Source organism: Kogia breviceps, chromosome 1 (genome assembly GCF_026419965.1).
Source record: "Kogia breviceps isolate mKogBre1 chromosome 1, mKogBre1 haplotype 1, whole genome shotgun sequence".
In the NCBI taxonomy this organism is placed as follows: domain Eukaryota; kingdom Metazoa; phylum Chordata; class Mammalia; order Artiodactyla; family Physeteridae; genus Kogia; species Kogia breviceps.
Genome location: NC_081310.1, coordinates 46,097,910 through 46,115,114, shown reverse-complemented (window position 1 = coordinate 46,115,114; position 17,205 = coordinate 46,097,910). Strand labels below are relative to the sequence as shown.

The 17,205-nt window shown below is 44.9% G+C and overlaps 1 protein-coding gene across 3 annotated transcripts in view; it reads right to left on the bottom strand.

Annotated features, from left to right (window-relative positions):
* Nucleotides 1–17,205, bottom strand: part of ASTN1 (astrotactin 1) — a 328,942-nt gene that overhangs the window by 93,874 nt on the left and 217,863 nt on the right. For all 3 annotated transcript variants that reach the window (XM_059073144.2, XM_067031110.1, XM_059073133.2), the window contains exons 9-11: nt 14,320–14,394; nt 7,346–7,483; nt 6,680–6,830 (exon numbers count right to left, since the gene is read on the bottom strand). In XM_059073144.2, coding sequence (XP_058929127.1) covers nt 6,680–6,830; nt 7,346–7,483; nt 14,320–14,394 — 364 coding nt within the window. The remainder of the gene's footprint in view (nt 1–6,679; nt 6,831–7,345; nt 7,484–14,319; nt 14,395–17,205) is intronic.

Below are 17,205 nucleotides of genomic sequence, written 5' to 3'. Positions count from 1 at the left end.
GAGCCATGGCCGCTGAGACTGCATGTCCGGAGCCTGTGCTCCACAATGGGGGAGGCCACAACAGTGAGAGGCCCGTGTACCGCAAAAAAAAAAACTCGGTAAACTCGGTAGAACCGTGTTAAACACCTCCTCTCCTGCCCTGCTGCCTGGCTGGCTCTTGCTCCTGGTTGCCAAGCACCTTGGCCTAGTAGCCTGGAGCTGTCACAGGTGTACCTCTGAAAACCCACCTCCCCTCTCTCCATGCTTCCCAAGTGAAGATCACAGCAGGATGGGCACTGTTTGCTGACACTAATTCTGCAATTTCCCAAACAAATGGTCCCCTCATGAGCCTGCCAGGCTCCCAGCCTGGTCCATCCCCTTTCTCCCCAGGAAGCCAGCTGGAATGCTGGAAGGTGACAGCATTTAAGGATGTTTCCAAGGGCTGCCTCATGCTGTACCCACCCAGATGTTTCAGATGATGGTAAACGAGCAAATGAGGCAGCTGAGGATTGCACCCCACGTTTCTTTAGCCCCCTCCATGCACCCACTTTCTTGGCCACCCAGCTGTTAGGCCAGATGTGTGACCAGAAGGGAGCTGGCTTCACCACTGTGAAGCTGCCCAGGCATGGACATGGTGGGTATTGAAACAGAAGTTTGATTGGAATTAAATGGGCTGCACTGGTTTCCATGAGTTCTTTTTTCCTTCTATAAAGCTTGAGAAGAGCCATCAAAGTAGAGACAAAGACAGTGCTCCTGTTATTCCCACCTCACGTGGTTTCAACTCTGGTACCACCTAGCTATCTCAGTCACTAGCCAGGACTCTCCATCTTCTCAACCACCTGCTTTCTTTTCAGAATGCCCCATTAAGCGTGACGTTTGACAAAGATGTCACCAAATGAAACCCGAGCAGACTTTGTTCCAGAATCCCCAAACCTGGCACATCCACATCTTGTCTGGCCCTGGTGTCTAGATAACCATCACTGTGCCACATTGGACCACCTGATGCTTACACTTTCATAGGAGATTTGGAAAGAAGACAGCTGCCTTGTCCAAGTTGGATTTCTTTTCTCATAAGTAAAGCTAAAAATAATAATAACGGCTATTGGGAATTAAGCAATTCCACATGCAGGACAATCTACATAAATTATCTTCAATCTCACAATTAGACTTTTCCCCCCTTATTTTATAAATGAACAGACTTAAGACTCAGAAAGATTAGTAGTAACTTGTTTAAGGTCACAGAGGTGGAAAATGGCAGAATCAGAATTTGGACCTAGTTCTATCTGACCCCAGTACTCATTTGTGTCCCTTCCACTCTGGCATACTGCTTCTCAAGTGTGAGAAAAGCTGGATCTTTGGAACTGCTAAAGAATAAAGTCAATGTGTCAACAAAAGCAATCCCATAGATTTGTTGTTTGTTTGTTCAACTGTCTTAGGCAATTCCTTGAGTACATTCTGGAATCAATTATGGATTTCTAGATCCAGCCTAATATTCTCTCTCTCCCCTTCTCTTCACACACACTCACACACACACACCGTATTATGGGTGCATATATTTATAGGACAAAACACTGCAAACTGTCCAGAGCAATGACCTTGAAGGCAAGACAAGATCCTGAATCACTAAAAAAGATGCAATTATCTATACTGCACTGTAAGTTACTTGGGCTGCAGTTCAGAGTAAAACATTTTCGAAAGATTTCAAAAAAAGGAAGCTGAAACCAAAAATAGTTTTCTTCTTAACCCTTGCTGAACCAGAACTCCCATCCCCAAGGAGTCTAATCAATCAAGTTTCCCACGGTATAAATTTGCTTTTGTTTTTTTCCTGAATATTTCATGTGCTGTTACAGTCACATTTTGATCTCCTCAAAATCTATATCTAAAAACAAAGAAACTATAGGCTCCAAATCATGGCCTCTTCTTACAAGTACTGGCAGCCAGAGACCAGTTGTCAGGAGAGAAATCCGGCCTCCAGGAGGAGCTTGTATTTTCCCTCTGCAAGTGCTGGCCATTCTCTTCTCCCCGCTTGTGGACAACCCCTTCACTGCTTCCTTAAAAGAGAACTGTTTGCTCAGGATTGAGCCCCAAGGTCAGACATTAACCCCTCTTTGCATAGGTTACATTTAGCAGTCCCAGGAAGAAAACTCCATTTATTATGGCAACAACCTTCCCCCATCAAGAAAGTCTACTAAATGAGCTCATATTTCAGTGACCCCTAAAATACACAAGGTTAATCATCTTTCATGTGATGCTCATGGCTTCTTGACTTATCACTGGTCTAAAGCATAATGTGCTAATGAGATTTAAATGATTCTCCCCATTCGATTCCTTTTCTTCACTGTCTTTCCCCTCTGTTTCTACCAATGATTTTTGGTTGATTAATTACTTTGGAGTCTAGTCAAATCTTACTCAGCCTGAGACACACACACCTCAGTTCCAGATGATGAGGTGGAGGCTCTGTTGGCGGATGAATATGACTGATGGACACAGGAGTGTATTCAGGGTCCCTGGGAGAAGAAGAACAACTTTCTGCAGCTGAGCCTGCCTTGCCTTACCTGGATGATTCATAAGACATGCAACCATAATTCCTACTCGAAATAGGTTCTTTTTTACAACATGGCAGTCTTATTCTTTTCATAAATAATGATTTCCCCAGCTGTGTGACGGGTTTTGACATGTAAGCCCAAGCCATGCAGGAGCAAGGGGGAAAAGTCTGATGGAATTCAGTTTATATCTCAGCTTCCTGCCCCCACTTCTCTGAAAGCTTCTGAGGCATAGCTTTCGGCTTACTGTCCTACAGAGAGAAAGAGAGACGGTCATCTGTAACGGTCTCCGCACATCTGCGCTCCAGTAGAGGTGAAATGACACATTCTGTGGGAAACCATTGTGGACAGCAAGTGGACAGCAGGGCGGCAAGGTCGCGGGGTAATTCAGTGCTCATTAGAGCATAATGCTCTGGCAAGGAAGGTCATGTGTTCAATACATGAGAGAGCAGGACAGCAGAACTCTCGCCTTCCAAGGCCACTGTCTGCTCACCTAAGGATGTGCAGACACCTCACAAAGCAGAAGGCATTTTGTGGGGGTCACTGTCAGGATGAGTGTGAAGATAATGAAGAAGCATTAGAGCATAGGCTTTCCATTTTTATAATTTTTTAAAAAATAGTTTCATAGTGTTGGAAATCATTTTCAAACTTCAAATACGGTTTTATATTAAACCTCAATAGGTAGGCTTGGTAAGAATCAGGATGCTCTGGTTAAAGCTGGGAGAGAGGAGACTAGAGTCCTACCCACCAAGGCTGCTCCACTTGCCACTGCTGTCTCCCACTGATGGCACCAAGGATGTCTGCAACATAATCCCTGGAACCTGTGACAAAAGGGGCTTTGCAGATCAAGTTAAGGCTCTTGAGATGAGGAGATGATCCTGGGTTAACCAGGTGAGCTCAATGTAATCACAAGACTCCTTAAAAGTGGAAGAGGGAGGACGGAAGAGAAGAGAGAGAAGATGTCCTATAGAAGAATGGTCAGGAAAATGCCATGTAGCTGGCTTGAAAGATGGAGGAAGGGGCCCATGAGCCCAAAAATGCGGGCAGCCTCTAGAAGCTGGAAAAGACCAGGAACAGAGCCTCTAGAAAGGAATGCAGCCCTGCCGACACCTTCACGTTAGCCCATGGACACGGAATTGGATTCTCACCTATTGAGCTGTAAGATAATAAAATGGCTGTTGTTTTAGGCCATCAAACCTGTGGAAATGTGTTACAGCAGCCATAGGTCACTAACACATGGACTCTGCGGGACCCCCTGGGGCTCCACAGAACAGAGAATGGCACTCTGTGCTCTGCGGGTGGGAACCACTGCCCCAACCCTCGCACAATAAAGACAATGGGTAGGAGTAAGACCTGTTGTCCGCAGGGGTTGGGGCGGGGGCGGACCTCTGCTCCAGGAATCATCCAAACGTTCAACAGTCCTGCCGTTGGAGAGTGATCTGTCTGGTTTGGAACGGAGTGACTGAGGCTGGTACAGGGCTATGCCTTTCACGGGTATTTGTTTCCTGTCCCCAGAGACTACATAAACAACAGGGCAATTAATTGGGTAGCAATTAACCCTGTGGGAGTCCATGCATAACAGAGAGACGTGCCCTGACTTCCTAGAAAGAAGGAAGGTTAAGCAGCTGATGTGGACCAAGCCCACCTGTCTGGCTTGAACTCAGCCAGGAAAATAGGGGATCGAACCTGTCTCTTCCCACATCTCTGTCCCTTTCCCAGGTTCATTAAGGGCCAGCGTGCTCTAAGTGCCTCCTCTCCTTCTTTCATAAGCCTATGCCTTTACAGGGAAGCCTTTCAGTTCAACACTCAGAGAACTGAATGTCAGGGTTGATGTGGATGGAAGGAGGAAGGCAGCCTGATTCTCTCCATACTGCAGGTGCCACAGCTGATGCCCTTGTCCCTGGTCCTACTCCAGATGACACGGAACCCCTGGGTTAACACACCAAGGCTGCGGGATGGTACTGATGCCCAGTGGAATCAGATCAGGCTCAATGTCAAGTTTTTCTCAGTAGGGTCACAAGGATATGAGGTGGCCCATCAGCTCTCAAGCCCCAGTCCTCCTGCCTCGGGGATCCCGTGCTTCACAGCCAATGAGAAACAGTCAGTTGAATGGGCCTGGCCCCCTTCTCCCTCCAAGAGCCACATGGGCCAGTGACTTCAAAGTCTTATGCTAATGCCAAGTGCTGGTATAATTGGGTGACTTCTGCAGTGGCTCCGATTCGCAAATGCAGTGGCCTTATTGCAAATGCATATTCATCGGAACTATTCCTGCAAGCCCCGTCTCACAGATCACAATCTTAAAGGTACAAAAATACATCAGCACAGCAATATGTCAACTAAAAGGGGCTGGGATCACCAACAGAAGGCAAACCCTGAGTGGCTCAGAGAAAGGGCAGAGAAGTGGGAAGAGATGGGGAATATATCCATGTGCACGTGTGTGAATGTGTGGGCATGCTCAAACTCGGATGAGGGTGGTAGAGGAGGGATGTTTACATGTGTGCACCCACAGTGTTTCAGTATTTATAATGACCCACCCGAGAGAGCAGCAAGGAAGGAAAGGTTAAAATCTGGATGAAGAAATGCAGGCTGAATAGTTTTTAAAAAATGTATCTCAGCTGGGAACTCCATTAGACAGTGAAATTGTCTCCTGAGGGAGCCAGTTGGGAAGCTCATTGCTTAAGACATCTGAAAGCAGACTAGCTGCAGGGAGGGGAGCACCTGGGACATCGACTTACCTCCTGGCTGCCTCTGGAAGACATGACCTAAAGAGCACTTTTCTTTGTGTTTTCCTGGTAGTCCTCTCTGTTCTGCCTTCCCTTCCTTTTGATGGACTGGTCCTCTGCCTCCCTGCCCCTCAGCCGTCTCTCTTTCCGTTTTCTTTGCTTTCTCTTCTGTCCCTTCTCAGAGGAATCAGGCTCCTGCCAACTGCTGCCCAATCTGTGAAAGTCTGGGGAGGCCTTTGGGCTGAGAGAGTCGCGCTCTGGACCCAGGTACAAATCCATCTTTGATGGAGAATAGCTCCCTGGACAGGTGCTCAGAGACAGGGAAGTAGGGGGTGTGAAAGATGGAATTGGCCCCAGCATCCTCACAGCTTACCCCTGCTCTGGGCCCCTTTACAAGAGCACAGCTGTCAGACTGGGAAGCAAGATGAGGCTCCATATCCTCTCCAGAGCTGGACGCTCCCAGCTCTGACCGGAAACCCTGCATAACAACGTGTCTCAGTGAATCACCTCTTCCTCTCTTTTATGCCAACTCTGTGTATGGCTTTCCTGTCTTTCTTCTCTGCCCTGTTCCCTCTCCTCTCTGTCAGGATTGCATCATTCCGCCCTCAAAAGAAGGGATGGCTGAAACCTGACAATAGTGTTGATGGGCATGAAAATGACTACTATAAAGGCACCAGGAACTGAAGCCTGGCCCATCTGCTCCTGCCTCCATTTACCTGCGTGGGTCCATCAATCTTCATATCCATGGCATGGGAGATAGCTTGGTCCACTCTAACCCAAATAGTCTTTCTAGTTCATAGCATCACATAGTTTACACGTAGCAAAAGTCCATATAGCCGATAAAAGTAGAAAACCACATTTGGGGAAGCAGGACTTCATTGCTATGGTCTCAAAGAGGACATATTTCTATTTTTTCTCTACCATTCCTGGCATAACTTGCTTCTTTCATCATTCTGGCCTTAGGTATGTGTCTTCTCAAATTTCCTATTATACTCAATGTAATTTGACTCTTGACAAAGGTAGGTTTCTTCTAGAATTTCCTACTATAGTAACTGCAGTCTATTTCCTACTAGAGTCAATATTATACTATTAAGCAGTTAATTCGTTCTCAACTTGTTTGAGGGGATCCCTCACCAACTAGAGTGCAGGACTGGCAAGAAAGAGCCATGCTATATAGTTCATGACATTTTCCTAGGATAGTTATACTACACACAATAGGTGCTCCATAAATACCTCTTGGTTAAATGACTGGTGATTAGCTCCTCATCTCTGTCAAAAGAAAATTCATAATATAGACTAGACGGTAGTTACAACTAGGGAGGAATCAATCTTGACCCTCTCTTTTACTCACAGTATGCTTTCAACTCTATCTGCATTGTGTCTTATCCTGTGGCCCCTCTTCCTGAAATTACAAGCTCAACAGGGCAGACATACCACGCAACCAGTGGAGTCCAGCTTGCGATCTGAGATGCAGCGGAAGTTCTTACTGCAGCCCCCATTATCCTTGCTGCAATCACGGACTGGTCCAAAGGAATCTAAGAGGACCTCCAGGCTGTCAAAGGAGGATGAGGTCATCAGCTCCTCTCTGTAGGGAGAAAGAGCAGGAGGTAAGAGGGGGCCAGGGGATGCCAGGTGCAACAGGTAGCCTCACATTCCACGTTGCTGTCTGGCCAACCGGATCATGTCTTACTCTCTCTTACAAATATTAAAGATCAACCATACTCTGAGCCTTGAACTAACAAATTATGGACATTCTCCATCTCTGGGAAATAAGCCAAGGCTGTAACTCCTGGTCAGAGAAGAAGGTCTCAACTCAGGCAAGGAAATTAACATTTTATTGCTTGTCAGTCCTGAGGGTCTGTGGGAAGTGCTTTTAAACTCTAATTTTATGTCCTCTCTCGGTGCGTGAGACTTGGGGTGTGCAATATTGACCCAGATAGTGTAGATCCTGGCACTGCATCTGGGGAATTGGAAGGCAGCCTGCCAACTTCTCCTTCCAGCTTGTCTTGATTCCCTTCCCAGCACCTTGGGCACTCAGGTAGTTTCTCACTCAGCCTCCCAAACCCACTGTGGGCCTCAGCGTCCTGAGGCTGGACTCACCTGACCTCCACAGCATCCTCCATCACTGTCATGTCTGTCTTACACTTTGCTGATGGATTGATGGCCAGTTCAGCTGGTGGAATCACAAAGCTCTTGCTGAGGGGCAACCACATGCCCTCCCCGAGGGTGTAGGTGAATCTGCAGAGACACCCAACACCAGCTGGTTATGACGGGCGGGATAAGCACCCACTGGAGGACCTGGCACTCCACCTCCAGCTGCCTCCTTCTTAACCCTCGTAGTCCTCTCCAAAAAGGAGAGCTTATTGTCATTTTATGGATGAGATGATCGAGTCTGAGGCAGGCAGAGAGGCCTACCTCTGCCCACGTGTCCAGCCGGTTGGAGAACTGATGATGGCACCCACTTGCCCGCTGTTAAAAGTGTCTCTTTTTTTCATATCATAAGCAATCAAGTTCCAGTTTCCTTCAGATTTGAAACTGGGCTTCCCTGATCTTAAGTCAGATATAATTGGAAGCATTTTAATTGGAAAGATGTACTGGCCTCCCACCATTCCCATCCCCCACGTTGCACACCCACAGTGGTAGCGACGGTTTCTCTCTGTGCTTGGAGGAGCCCTACCAAGGAAAAGAAAGAAGAAAAGCTCCCTTTTTCTGGCTTCTATGTGATGGGAGCGGAAATGACTGAAGCCAGGAGCCTCCCAGGAGGAAAGAAGAGGGATGAAGAAGGCAGGCCCAGATGTATTCTCTGCACTCCTACCCACACCCCGATCAAATGCCGCTAACCCTCAGGAGACAAGGAAGATTTTTCTTTTTTCTTATAACAAGGGCTAAAAGGAATAAAGGAATCAATCAGCATTTCACGGGAGAGCTTAAGGAAACCATGAGAGATGATTTGTTTATTTATTCATTCATTTTATTTCAAAGGCATTCAAATCCTCTGTGTTCACAGTCAAAAATAGTCCCTGGGATAAAAGCCAGCATGGGTGGGATAGCACGAGACTGTGGCAGTCTGGCGTCCCCTTCCCACTTAAAGTGCAGGGAGGAACAATGGAAGGATGCGTACAATTAAATGGAACCAGCACCGGCTCCGTTAGCAAGCTGGTCACAGAGCACCACTTCAGACTCCCGCTCCTTTCCCCTAACCTGTACACTCCCCTCTTCACTCCCCAGGTTGCCTGAGATGTTAGGAAACCAGACTGATGACATGAGATCTTTTATGAGACGTGCAGCCCTCTCCAGGATGCGGGACACAGAGAATCCCCACTGACCAAGGCTCATGAGTTATAAGCAGCCAAGCCCTGTGATTTTCATCCACTCCCTGAACAACAGACCTGGGCAACAGAGCCGCTGAAAGAAGAGAAAGCAGGCACCCAGGGGAGAGGCAAAACCACTGAGCAAGTGGGACATGGCCAGGATTGGGGAGATTCCTCCCTCATTCCCATACTCTCAGTCCCCTACTTCCTGGACCTGTGGGGCAAACCTCTGCATTAAGCAGCATTGAAATAGCAGAGATTCTTTTTGCTCTGAAGGAGGCACTCGACTCTCCCTGCCCACAGGAATAGGAGGTTAGGGTGGGGCTAGGTCTGTGCAGGAGGGGTCTCCACCAGGTGAGGGAGACCCATTACTAGGGGGACAGAAGAGGAAACCCACCACCCACACTCTTCTGTGGAGCAGCTGGTGAAATTGAAGGCATGCCAGTTCCTTCTCTCTCTCTCTCTCTCACACACACACACACACACACACACACACACACACACACACACACAATCACCTGGCAAGATTAAGGAGCCAATTCAGGGCAGGTGATCTCACACACACACACACACACACACACACACACACACACACACACACACACAATCAGAACCTGGGACTTAAGGAAGAATGTGGGTTGAAGGCAACAACATTTAAGTGAGTTTCGTAATGGGCATTGTTAAGACAGGGAGACTCTAATAGGCAGGCTGGGGTGGGCACACCACTAATCTTACGCATAATACACTGTTTCAGAGAGGACATATGCAATATTGAATGGTACCAGGGAGAAGGCGGTTTATTTGGACATAGACGGGAGTTTTTGTTTTCTATTTCAGTTTTTAAATGACAAGTTTTGCATTGATGCAGAGCAACAAATCGGTGACCTGTAGCTTATAATTTCTGTAACAGATTTTAGAAGACGGTTGGCAATTCTAGCATTTTTTTGGCGGGGAGAGACATCCATGTCCATCTATCTCACAGTTTTCCCTTCCTCCTCTGCATGCAGTAATACTTTCGAAAGGAAATGCAAACCACACCTTTCTCCAACTGACACTGTTTAAGGGCACCCAGACCCAAAGAACACAGTCCACATCTCCGAAGATGTCACATTTCAGCTTCTTCTTTCACCAAGCCCTGCTTCAAACTCGGTGTTCCTACAATGCAATCTGACTGTAACTCCAAAAGTTGTCCTAATTTTCTCACCTCTTTGCCTTTGCTCTTAATAGTCCTTCTTTCTGAATTTTCTTTCCTCTCTCCTTTGTCGCACTCCCACTCATTTTAAGACTCAGTTAAGGTCGCATCTCTTCCTGAAGGCCTTCCAGGGCCTTCGTGCTCTTAGGCTGAGTAAGGGACTCTCTTCTGCATACGTGCACACGGTGCCTTGTCACCCCATTAGATGTTGATCTGCACCCATCTTTTCACGTGTCCATCACCATTCATAAGAATGTGCTCTCTTGGTAGGCGGAGGATGGTTCTTTGTCATCTTTGTATTCCCACTGCCAAACATTTCTGACACAGGAATGTCACTCCATAAATATTTATTGACTGCTTGACAAGGAGATTTAGTTATGCTCTTTAGTTCGAACAGGCTGCTAGGGGAGATAATCCCAATTTTCCAATTTAAAGATAGAAATGGTGGTGAAAATTGTTCTTCATTTAAAACAGGATATGGGTTAACCTCTGGGTTTGAATACATTTGATGTTTGAGATGGATCTGGCTTTGATAGGATAAAGAACTTCCTCAGAGCACAGAAACTTCTGAAACATGACACTCTACCAAGTTAACAAGAAAACCTTCACTCTCTGGTAGGGTCAAGGTGAAACCTTGTGAGGGAAGCAAAGTCAGGTGTGGGTAGAGACTAACCTTTATTGAGAACTTTCTAAAGGCAGGTGCTCTTGGAGTTGCCTCATTTATCCTCACAACAGCCCTCTGAGGTTAGTCATTTGGTTCCATTTTACCAAGCCATTCAAGCAACATTTTAAGAAGTTTTGCAGCCTCCCCAAGGTCACCTCTCCATAAGTGGGAAGGAGGGGGGTTGGTCTGATTCTCAGAGTGTTGTTCAGAGCCGCTTTCCAGCCCATGTTGGCTCATGCCTATAAAATTCTAAAGTTTTCTTTTATCTTCAAAATCTACTGAGTGACTCCAAAAACTAAATATAGAACAAACTGTCAGAGGAAAGCTGCGTCCTAAAATCTCATCTATCCCTCATCCATGCAGATTTGGCAGGAACAACTTCAAAAAGCCACCAAAGAGAAGTTGGGTGAATATCTGAAATGTTTTCCTAGGTTGGGCCTTCTTGCATGACAGCTGGTGGTGACCACTGCAGTTAATGGCTCAGCTGTGGGCTGAGTCCTGCACATGGCCCTTTTGAACTAGAGCTTGAAATTTCTGTCCAGAAGCAAGCGCTTGCCAGAAAGCACTGGACAGAAAAAGCCTGTGCTCTCATTGTGGCTTGGCATGAAATAGAATGTGGGAAAACTGATAAATGGCTCTTAGCCTGGCATCTCCACCCTTGCCTAGAGCAAGCCATGCCAGAATGAGGTATTATTCCAAAGGATGCAGGTACGCATTCGGGAGGAAGGTCTCTGAGAGAAAACTTCGGTCTGTAGTCACCCCTGACACGAGAGGGTCGAGTGGAATGGAGTGATCCTAGCTACCACAGAAAGAACATCTGCAGTATCAGGCTGAGTTGGGTGAAGAGACTCATTCTGGAGATTCAGGGTTCCCTTGGACGCTTTGAGTCTAGCTTGGACCCTTCCCAGGTTCTTTGGGATTACAGATTACCAAGGTTAGGTTAGGTATCAAGGTTTTTTCCTAATCTGGCTAGGAAATACCTGACATGATCATCTACAGATATTTATTGAAGACCAACTATATTTAAAATGGTATGTTAGATATTAAATATTTAAAACCATATAGGGTATTTCCCCGCCCTTCAGGAAGACAACTATTTAATTGGAGAAGCAAATAGGCAAATTAAAAATCAACATGAAATAAATAATTGACAAATAAATATTAAAGCTAGTATATATACAAATTTGGAAGGAGGAAGTCACTGTGGATTGATGCAATGGATTGGAGAAGCTTCAGGCCAGTGTTTCTCAATCCTGGGTACAGATTAGAATTACTGTCGTGTTTTAAAAAACACTCATGCCGTGGTCCCACCTCCCAGAACTTTTGAATTAATTGGTTTATTCTGGGTAATGTCATTGGTAAATTTTTTTTTTTTTTTTTTTGCCACACCAGACGGCATGTGGGATCCTAGTTCCCCGACCAGGGACTGAACTTATATGGCCCCTGCCTTGGAAGCCCAGAGTCTTATCCACTCACTGGGGACTCTCATATAGGGCCATGGTTGGAGAACAATTCTTAGATGAGACTGTAAATTCCTTGACATCAGGGACTATCTTGGTCACATTTGTTTGGTCATATCTACTTCATCTTGAACAGTACCTTGCAATAGTGGGTGCTCAATAGATGTTGAGTTTAGCTGAAACTGGGTCTGGACCATGGCAATGGGTAGTGTTTATAGTAGGAGAAGAATATGCATAGAGGAGGGAGTCTGAGCAGATGTGCAGAGAGGGAAATATGCAAGTTGTCAGGGGCAGTAGATCAGTTAGAAGGTAGATTTGACTATGAATGGAAGGTTCTATAGGAGAAGAGCAGCTTATTAAGAGGGAGTTGTACATTGACATTCAGTTGTGGAAAGATTTGAATGGCAGAATTTAAATTTTATTCCACAGTCCATGGAAATATGCAGTGGCTTGGAATTTATCAAGACTCTAAATCATAAGTGAACAGAGTAGCAAGTAAATAGTCATTTAGCTCCTTTAAGAAATTGCAGTCACTGACCAGGTCATAGAATTTTCCAGACTGGCCATTGGCAGTTGGTTTACTCAGATCACAGGAGGGTCTCATTAAAATTCTTAGTACCTGAAATAAGGGGGTCATGACCTGGTGTTTTCATCTGAGAGACTAGTTACTGTTATGTTAAGGATCAAAATGATTAAACACTTATTAATTAACCCACTGGCTTCTGAGATAGTGGGTCTGACTGCATGGGTCAAACCACACATGTGATCCCCTCTGTAGTGACTGGGTATCACATCTAGTTGGTACTTACCAAACTTGAAAAGAACAAATGATGCTTGTGGGGATGGAAACACATTTTTTTTGAGCTGGTTCTACTCTAAAAGCAATTTCATTAAGGGCTTGGTTTTTCAAAGTGTTAGTTTCGGACCTTTAGGGGAGAGGGAACTTATCCATGTTAATAGAACTCCACCAGGCTCTCCATCTGCTTTATCTTTATCACCCTTCATAAGTTCCAACAGACCAGCAGCAGGAAAAAGGGAGAAGAAAGTTTGCCAAATAATAAATCATTGTTGGAAAGTTTAAATGCCCGAGTCATAGTCTAAGGAATATAGCTAACACCTCTTGCGGCACAAATCCTCAAAAGCAGCCTGTGGCCAATGTCCTTAACATGACCCAGCCCATCCCCGGAGAGACATCGGGAGAGAAAAGGGCAAGGGCAGGCTCTGTGAGGAAGTGGTTCTGTGAATCTGCACTCTAGCTAGGAGCGTGCCTTAGGAGAGCACAGCAGTGGCAGAGCCCAGTGCATCCAAGGCAGCAGGAAGGAGCAGGAGAAGCTGAGGCAGAGAAGTCAGCTCGAGGAGGCAAATGCAGGAGCAAAATGAACGCCAAGGCCAGGACTGGCTGACCCCACAGAGGGTCTGGGGAAGGGGTCTGGAAAGACAGCAGTGAATAGGCGAGACCCCTCGCAGTGCATGAGTGCAGTGAAAAACAGGAAGCAAATTTTCCATTCGCTCACCATTCCTCCAGTATGGCTATGCAGTAGCTTAATGCCTCCTTTGACATCAAACACTCGGGCAGGACTATTTACTTCTTCTCCCAGAGGGCTTGCTCATGAAGGGAGATGTATTCGGGTCCATACCTCCTGCACAAGCACAATCTCTGGCACTTAGTGGGTACTCAGTTCATGCACGTTAAGTGAAAGATAGATTGACAGACAGAATAAACGGATGATAAGATCTTAGCTTGGAAATAAACTTGTATTCCAGCTAAGGTCTGGTGTGAATTAAACTTCATGAAAATCTCATAGTTCATGGCTGGCACCCAAACTCTTCCTCTGCTTGCTGACTTTTCTAATATGTACCATTCCCAGGTGTGTAGGTAGAAATTTGGGAGGGACTAGAAACGTCCAATTTGTTCAGGAGGGTGGTAGATTAAAGAAAATGATAATGAGGTATAGCTGAGAAAGGAGGGAGGCAGGGATGGGAGGGATTAATTTTGAACAACTTAAGTCTTTATGAGGAAGGTGCAAATTAGATGCAAAATGAAGAGGCAAAAACTAACATTAGTTGCTTGTTCTGTGCCAGTTTCTGTGCCAGGGGCTTTCCCTGCATTATCTCATATACGCCTCACAACAATAGAGCAAGGCATGTAATGAAGCTCTGTTTAACAAATGTGGAAACTGGGGGCTCCAAGAGGTTAAGTAAATGACTGGGGGTCACAGAGCAGAGCAGGCGAGGAAGGAAGCCAGGACCCCAACAGAATCTGTCCGGCCTCAACATCCTCCATGCTGTCACTGGATGAAGGAGGGCAAGCGCTGCTGTCACTAGGAGGGCAGGATGACTAAAAGTGTTCCCCGTTTTATAAATTACCGCTAGGAAAGAAAGTTCAGCGGGAAGTGGGACATGGGACTCGCAGAGATATATAAGCAAGTCCTTAGACAACAACTTACCTGAATATTTTATCAGAAGGCTGTTCTCCCAAAACCAGGTCAAAGCCTCGCTGAAATATTGTATAAGGCCAAGGCCTGAAAGGAGAAATAGCATGCAATTAAAGTCAACCAACAAACACTCCCTGAATGTCTACTCTGTGCCAGTTACCATACCAGGTTCTGGAGACCCAAAGACAAAGAGGACGTAGTCCCTCAAGAATCCCACTAAAGTGAGCTTACAAGACCTGGAATGCTGGAACCCAACCAAGAACAGGAGCAATGCAAAAATCACTGACCCACTAGGAAAGTGGAATTTAATAGACATGACAATTGGAACTCTGTACAGAGTAAAATTATAATAATGTCCATAAGATGTTATGGAAAAACCCAAACGAACTTTTTGGCCAACCCAATAGATTTAACAGACACCTAGCTTTGCTTCACTGAAGAAAGAGAAGCAGTATTATTTCTTGGAAAGATGAAGCCTCTGGAATCAGACAGTTCTGGGTTCAAATTCCGCTCTGCTGTTGAGCCAACTGTCTACCTTTGGGCAGATTATTTGCCGTGTTGAGTCTAATTTCATCACTTGTAAAAATAGATTTGCTAACAGCTGCTTCACAGACCACTGTGAAGGTGAAGGAAACCTTTTAGGCCAAGGTCACAGTTCATGTGGGGTCCTCAACATGCCCCCTTTCCCTCAAAATGACATGAAGGTTCTGGGTCTTTGACAGGTTCCAGATGGTTTCATTCATTATAATGTCATTCATTCAACCAGAAACAACTGAAATGGTATTTTTGAATAAGACTTAAATACGGGTCTCTAGTGAGCATCTGGACGTCACATGTACTTGAAAGTAACAAATCTATTCCTTTTCAATAGTATATATCTCTTCACTAACCCAGATGTCCAACCCCCAAATTATTTACTCCTTCAAGCAAGATGTATAAAGCCCAGCCTTGTGCAGGTACTATATATTGTGCACATGGGGTGAACTGGGCCCCTGCTCTCATGGAACATACAGTCTCCAGTATAACCCAATCACACCAACCCAATAACCTAATTACTGAGGATTTTACTGTAGACATGCCTTTGGTTTTCAAGGACTACAGAAAGTCAGGAGAATAAATCAACATAATGATTTGGGACTAAATCTAATACGAGGAGTTGACCCAGTGGTTGTCAATGAGGGTGGTGTCACCAATAGAGAGTATTTGGGGAAATTTAGGGCAGTTGCCCTTGAATGACACAATGATTGCAGGACATTACTGGCATTTAGAAGGCAGGTCTAGGAAGGCTAGAATAGGGCAGTGCTCAGAATAGCTCTGCACAACAAAAAAAATTCCCCCGTGTTCTGCAAACTTCTGAATGTCTCGCTGCACATTTATGTAGAAAAAACCTGCTTATAATTATCTGAGCCTAGATGCTAACTCCATTTACATACAAGCAACAAAACAGCTTGTACTGTTTTAATATAAGATGAATTGTCTAGGTGCATAACTACCATGTAAATTAAGAGAAGATTATACACTATTGTTTAGAAATTTTACCAAGATCTGTTCATAATTTTGGAAAATCACATCATTGTCTACAATGCTGCTCATGGTCTTTGAATCACCAATACAGCATGTCTGTTTCAGTCTAATTGCTCTTACATATATCGTGTATTGCGTATTACTTTACATATTATATTTTGGTGAATCTACACTAGATGCAAATGTCTGTCATTATTATTTCTTCCTTTGTAATATTGCAGAGAATTTATACATTAAAATAGTTATATCATTATAAATTATATCTTAGCATTTCTCTTTTAATTACTATTAAAACATATATATATATTTATTTGTGTGTATTTAGATTTTATTATATATGAATTTCATTTAAGGATTATAAAAAAGGTTAAGTTTATTTGTCATAAGATAGGGTGTTGGGTCTGATTGGGTTGAGAACCACCAACTTAACCCAACCAGCTAACCAATTAACTACTTGAAGGAGTTGGTAGTTCCAAGGAGAGGCCAGTGGGACTCCATAAGGGAGTGGCTGAGATGAATACATTGCTTTTTTATGCTCACTATTTATCAACACTTTATTCCTGGAATTCAATTTAGAAATACCCCGCAGCAACTAGCATTGGCTCCAAAAAGTACCCAACCCCGAGGCAACTAGCATTGGCTCCAAAAAGTACCCAAACACTGTACTATGAATAACCCCTACATCAAATAAATAGCCCGTGTGTTTTTCATGTTTGTTCTGTTCTGGGGTTTGAATCTGATTTTGTTTTGCTGAACAGTGAGTGGTGGCTTGTGAGCAGCTAAAACATATGCACTAATTCAAGAAAAAGACTAAATATCAGGAGAAAAAAATGTCTTGTCTGATCCTAGACACCAAAGAGGGCAATAAAAAAAGAAAAGGGAGCTGCAACTTAATCTCTCTTTTGGGCAAAATGACATTTTATTTACTATCAGCTTAATAATTTTAAATAACACACGTTTTGCCTTCAAGTCATCTCTAGTACTCAAAACGGGTGCAATGTGTAATTAGAGTTAATTCTTGGCGTGGTTCCTCAGTTGTTTGAAAATACATCTTGAGGAGCCAAAGTTTAGGACAAGTGTTGATTACAATATGAACAATTAACTGTGTAGAATAACATAAATAAACCTGTATTCAGGCCATAGGTAGTGAATCAATAAGCCCAGAAACATTAAGCAAGCACACGTTGACATGTTGCTAGGTAGTCAGGTCAAAGAGACTTCCTGGGCTTCCCTGGTGGCGCAGTGGTTGAGAGTCCGCCTGCAAATGCAAGGGACATGGGTTCGTGCCTCGGTCCGGGAGGATCCCACATGCCACTGCGGAGCAGCTGGGCCCGTGACCCATGGCCGCAGAGCCTGTGCTCCGCAATGGGAGAG